This window comes from Cricetulus griseus, chromosome 4, assembly GCF_003668045.3.
Source record: "Cricetulus griseus strain 17A/GY chromosome 4, alternate assembly CriGri-PICRH-1.0, whole genome shotgun sequence".
Taxonomy (NCBI): Eukaryota; Metazoa; Chordata; class Mammalia; order Rodentia; family Cricetidae; genus Cricetulus; species Cricetulus griseus.
The window spans coordinates 5174939-5180938 of record NC_048597.1 but is presented as its reverse complement, the minus strand read 5'-3'; the positions used below and the strand labels follow the sequence as shown (position 1 = coordinate 5180938).

The 6000-nt window shown below is 48.5% G+C and overlaps 1 protein-coding gene across 4 annotated transcripts in view; it reads right to left on the bottom strand.

The window, feature by feature from the left end:
• Window positions 1-720: 720 nt before the first annotated feature.
• Window positions 721-6000, bottom strand: part of Runx1 (RUNX family transcription factor 1) — a 221850-nt gene continuing 216570 nt past the window's right edge. For 2 of the 4 annotated variants that reach the window (XM_027415622.2, XM_035444306.1), the window contains one exon: window positions 724-1329. In XM_027415622.2, coding sequence (XP_027271423.1) covers window positions 860-1329 — 470 coding nt within the window. In that variant the 3' untranslated portion in view covers window positions 724-859. Of the gene's footprint in view, window positions 1330-6000 lie in introns of all 4 variants that reach the window. The other 2 variants (XM_027415624.2, XM_027415623.2) reach the window with 2 other exon arrangements.

Below are 6000 nucleotides of genomic sequence, written 5' to 3'. Positions count from 1 at the left end.
TAATGTAAACAATATCTCTAGGTAACCGAGCAATCACATAACCCATCCATTGTTTTTTCCAGCCATCTTCAATGCAATAACATTTAACTTTGGCTATTATAAAGAAAAATGTAGTACTTGATATTTTTTCTTAATATAAGTACATTTAAATAATTAAAAAAGTATCAACACATATGTAAATGTTCAAACATCGAGATACATAAATATCTAGGGATTTCTTTGTGGAAATACAGTAGTAAAAAAATGACCCAAAGCTGTAGTAGCTGTCTCTTAAAAAAACAAAAAAACAAAAAACAAAGAAAAAAAACCCAAAATTAAAAAAAAAAAACTCCCAGCTACATTAAAGTCCAAAAGTTAAATAAAACGTCCAGAGAAGGGAACCGCATTTCTTTCAGTTGGTCAAAGAAAGAAAGAAGCAAGCTCAAATCTATACATATTCAAAAATAAGGACCATCCAGATGCAAACACACACTTTTTTTTTTTTTTTTTTTTTTTTTTGCAATTGATAAGGTGCGGAAAAGAAACTCCGAAATAAGAAATAGATGTCAAACAAGATGAGCTATGTCTTCCCCGCCCCGAACCAAAAAACAAACAAACAAATTCCACTCTTTGGAATAAACAACGTGGTTAAAAAGTGAAGTCAAGGGTATAAAATCTTTCTTTTATTCACAGCATTGCTAAATCAGAAGCATTCACAGCTCCCCTCCGGGAATCTTCCTGTTGGCCTCCGTGGGCCCTCCTGGCGGGGGTCTGTGCGTGGACGGCAGGGCAGGTGCAGCCGGGCCGGGCGGGCGGGCAGGCGGCGAGCGGGCTCAGTCCCTCGACGTGCGTGCGTGCGGGCGAGCGGGCGCCCAGGCGCTCAGTAGGGCCGCCACACCGCCTCCTCCAGGCGCGCGGGTGGCATGTTGGTGGGCGAGTTGCTGTGGCTGCCCTCGGTCTCCACCACGTCGCTCTGGCTGGGGAGGCTGGGGTTGAGCAGCGCGGCGCCCGTGGACGCGTTGGTGCAGGGCGGCAGGATGCGCGGCGGCGATCGCTCGCCGCCCACCATGGAGAACTGGTAGGAGCCGGCAGACGCGCCGTAGTACAGGTGGTAGGAGGGCGAGCTGGTCTGGAAGGGCCCGGCCTGTGCCTGCGAGGAGCCTGGGTAGGGCGGCGGCAGGTAGGTGTGGTAGCGAGAGGCCGAGCTCATGGCTGACATGCCGATGCCGATGCCCGACGTGACCGGCGGCGAGTAGGTGAAGGCGCCGGGGTAGTGCATGCGCGGGTCGGAGATGGAGGGCAGCGTGGGGAACTGGCGCGGGTCACCGAAGGCGGTCAGGTCCGGGGCTGCTGTGATGGGTGGGAGAGAGGCCGTGAGTCTGTGGTCTGAGAGACAAAGGCCTCCCTCTTGCCAGAGTGCCCCACCCAGGACACACAGGGCTGCCCGAAGTACCCCTGCGCATGGAGGGGAGACCTCTGAGAGTGCTCCACCCAGGACACACAGGGCTGCCCGGAGTACCCCTGCACATGGAGGGGAGACCGCAGAGAGTGCCCCATCCAGGACACATAGGGCTGTACAGAGGGCCCCTGCGCATGGAGGGGAGACCGCAGAGAGTGCCCCTCCCAGGACACACAGGGCTGCCCAGAGTGCCCCTGCCCACCGAGGGGGACCGCTGAGATGGATATTTACCCAGATGGCTGCTGCTTCCTAAGCAACGGGGCTACTTGACAAGAAGTGGGTGGGTTTCACCCAGCAAAGCTGTCATCAATAGCGTGAGAACGCCTTTTGTAGGGAGTCCTGCAATGGCTGTGGAGTGTGTCATGACATGGGATAGCATACGTGTTGCATAGGTACCTGAATGTCACACGCACAGCGGCGGTGCAAGGCAACGTTTACAATACGCATACATGTACACTCCCAGGTTGGCAAAAGCCCATTAGTCAAAACTGGCTAGGGGGAATTAGTGTGTCCTAGGAATTAAAAATGGGTTTTGGGTTTTCAAATAGTTGTAAAACTGTGAAAATAAAAACATAAGGTTTTGTTTCTATTTAGTGGTTTTGAGACGCAGCCTTAGTCTGTACCACAGGGTGGCCCTGTGAATACTCTCACATGTGACAAGTAGCTCCCACTGCTATTAAGTGGCTAGGACAACAGAGCTCTCAAAGCTTAACCATTTCTCTTTGGCCCTTCACTGATCCTCTATTTACATTAAAATATTAATATTGGTTAATATGTTGGTAATATAGCAATATTAATATAACACTATATAATGACATAACATTATAGAAATTGAGGTATTGGATGCACTTATATGTTACTAATAGAATATTAATAGTCATTGCGCATAGTTTTCAGCTTGGATAGTAGAAAACTGTCAGTTTTGTGGGCTCTGGCCCTTTGAAAGTTGGCTAATTTCCTATTACTTGGCATAATGCTTGCTGTGGCAGTGACAGTGTAAACAGACGGGGTGACTGGCATATCACTGGTGTCTGCCTTCTGACTTGTTGCACATCTGTATAACAATGGACACACGATTTCATGTCTTTATCTGAGACCTGCTTCACTGTTGTCTTCCCACAGGGGCTGGAAGAGGGTGCCAAGTCCCCTGGAGCTGGAGTTACCCATGATTGTGAGCAACCCTGTGTGGGAGCTGGGACTCAAACCCAGGTCCCCTGCAAGAACAATGTGTGCTCTTATCCATCCAGCTGTCTCTCCAGCTGCCGCTGCACTAGATTATTTGTGTTTACTTATTCTTTTTTACACAAATGGATCTAAGAACTTGCTGTATCAGATTTTTGCATATGCTGAAATTTGGAATGGCCAAGTTTCCTTTCAAGACTCATGTTGTTGGGGATGAATTTACAGATCTACAAATTGCCATTGGTTGTCCTCCCATGGTTCGCCGGTCCTCCTGCACTGCCCTCATGTGCACACTGCCTTTGAGGCAGACTGGGGGGGGGCAGGGAATATAAGGTCCAGAATGGCTTCCCTTGCAGATCAGTTTACCAAAAGTGGCACTCTGGCATTTTTGCCCATATTATTTCTAGTGGGTGGCTGGGTTCTCTCCGACTCACTCCTTGTGAGTTGTTTGGCAATGTCTAGGTTCTTTACCCACTAGATGACAGTAGTGCCCCCGCCCCGACTGTGACACCCAAAAGTATCTTCAGACATAGCCAAATAATCTGGGAATGGGTGTAGGGGATGCAATTCACCCCCTGCTGAGAGTCACCACTGTGAATAGGAGGGTGCTGGGGGTAGCTTGTGTCCCTCAAAATGAGAGCCATCACACCCCTCCAGAAGACACCAACAAAACTGCAGAGGCAAGAACTAAAGGCTCCAAACGTTAAATTCTCAAATTAATTTACAGAATAACTTTAAGCTCCCGAGGCATGTGTTCTGGGCCCTTTTGAGTTGAGCCTGCTGGAGAGAAACTTGAGGGCAGCTAAAAGCTGCCTTTGAAAGGAAAACTACCCGGGTGGATTAATCTGGTTTTGGAAGGCATGAGCTGTGATCAACTTCCTTCTACTGCAAGCCTATTATTCCAGCGCGAGAGCTGCTGTTTGTGTTCGGTTTCTCCCTCTCCCTCTCTTTCAATAATCTTTTATTGCTCTAACACAATTTCACAAAAGGAACTCTTGTGTACATTTGGGGTGAATGTGAGGGAAATAGACTCCCCATCAGAGAGGTAATTAGAGTTTATAGAAACAGCCGGAGTCTGCAGCAAATCCCTCTACTAATGAGGAAACCAGGAGTCTGCCTTGCAAACAAACGCCCCTGTTAATGTGTTCAAAGCAAGTCAGACAGGAGGGCAGGGAAAAGGTTGTAAAGGGACAGTGGTTCTGGCTCGGCTGCCCTCTAGCTTCTTCTACAGCCAGGCCACACCTCATTCCACAGGGCTCATCCCTGCCCCCTCTCTGGGGCCATCTATGAGCAAGCTCTCTGTCACTTGTTTTGCTTGCACAGAGCCGTGACATGTTTGAGAGTTAACAGGAAGCTCTACTCCATTTTTCTTTCCCCCAGTTAGATTTACACAGTCCAGGGAGAAGCCATGGCAGGATGGAGGGCATTAGGCAAACACAATCAATTTGTTGTCATCTGATGCAATGCCCTGGACACAAACAAATGGCTCCGCCCACTATGCCTCTTGCTTCATTTGCCCGGAGACAAACAGGTGAACCCACTGGAAAGAGTGAACGGAAGGTCACCCCGTCTCACAACCGTGCCTCAACAGGCCCTGCCAGTCTGTTCCAGTTACTACATGGTAATGTGGTGATGGTACCAAGTTACCGGAATCGTGAGTCTGTGATTTGTCATGGGCATAAGCACAGGAAAAATGTTACAGCCTCAGCTGCTGGGGGCAGAGTCACTGAAAATCTGAGATAACTAGTGGTATCTGTCTACAGAAGGTCAACTTCTCCCTTCCCCTCCTTCACTTCCTCCCTCCCTCATCCCTTTCAGTCTCGTTTTTTACATAGTTTGTAATATAAAAGGACTTAGGCCCTCTAGATGTGTTCAAGTGCTCTATTCAAATGCTTGCTTTCATTTATACATATTATTTTCAATTATGTGTTGGTGTGTGTGTGTGTGTGTGTGTGTGTGTGTGTGTGTGTACATGCATGAGCACAGGTAAGTACAGTGTGTTTCTGGAAGCTGGAGGAAGCAGTCAGATGCCCTGTAACTGGAATTATGGGCAGCTGTGAGCGCACTGGGGGGGCCTGGGAAATGAACTCAGTTCCCCTGGTAGAGAAGCAAAAGCTCTTAACCACTAAGCCACCTCTCCACTTGTTTTCACTTTAAGATCTGGTCTAGCCTCTCCTATTACAAATCACCAGTCACAGAGTTTACATATGGTCACACTACAGCTCCTCTATCCTTTTGGCTGGCCTGGCCTACCCCCATTTCAGTAACAAAGGTGACCCCCCCCCCCAATTCATTGGGAGATTTTAAAAGTAGGAAGTCTGAGGATTAGAAGGTTCAGGTGTTTTCACTGGAAGTGTATCTGCCATGGCAAGAGCTAGGCTTGGCTCTCCAGCCCCACTCCAGGCCCCTCCCACTGCCCCCAAGGATTAAACAACCTGAGCAGATAATGGCTGCCTTAAAAGGATCTTCTGCATGACTCAGATTAATGCGAGCTGTCTGTCGCCCAGGTTGGCAGCTAAACATTAATTAACAAAAAGAAAAAGAAGGGAAAAAAAAAGAAAAGAAAAGAAGACGAAGGAAGGTTAACCTTCATGTGACAACTCCTTTCAGACAAGGTGTGGAGTCTGTCTGCAAGGGACAGAGACAGACGAGACCAAGTGTGCAGGGAAGGGAGGCCAGGTGGGGCTGAGAGTAGACAAAGCACCCAGCACACAAAGCACATCAGCCATGGAGAGGGCAAGTTCGCAGAGCGGTGGGCCCACTTCCTTTCACGGATCCTAGCCTCCGCCTGCCCCAGGTTTATGCCAACACTTTCTAGGCCGGCAAGGCCTGTGTTCAGGGTTTGATTTCTAGAGGGACCTTTGCCAAGTTGAAGCTCTCTCTCCCATGCTTGTTCTCTGCCACTCACGAAAGCTTGTTTGCCATTCTCCGGTCTTTCCTCCTGGGCAGCACAGGTCACTTCTGGGTCCTGACATGGTTTTTCTCTTTCTCACATTCCTGTGCCATAAACGCCCTTCTTCCTAGCTTGTGTTGTTGAAGTCAGATCATGAAGAACATAGCTGTGATTTGGACGTGCTACTTATTTTCTCTTGGGTGATGGTGGCACTGATATTTTGCCATGCCTTAGTGAATGATCCTATACCCATGTGTATATGGGCAGTGCCAACTGGACTTGATTAATAAACAAAAAATTACAATTTCTTAAAGCACATGATGTTTTGAGGGAGATGCTATGGGGGCCCTGGAGGGGAGGGATGGGGAGTGGACATGATCAAAAGTGTCACATCAATGTGTGCAATTCTCCAAAAGTGAGTGGAAAGTATCAAAAGCCACTCTTACGTGTGATCGATGGGCAGCTGGAGCAGCTGGTCCTAGGTCTC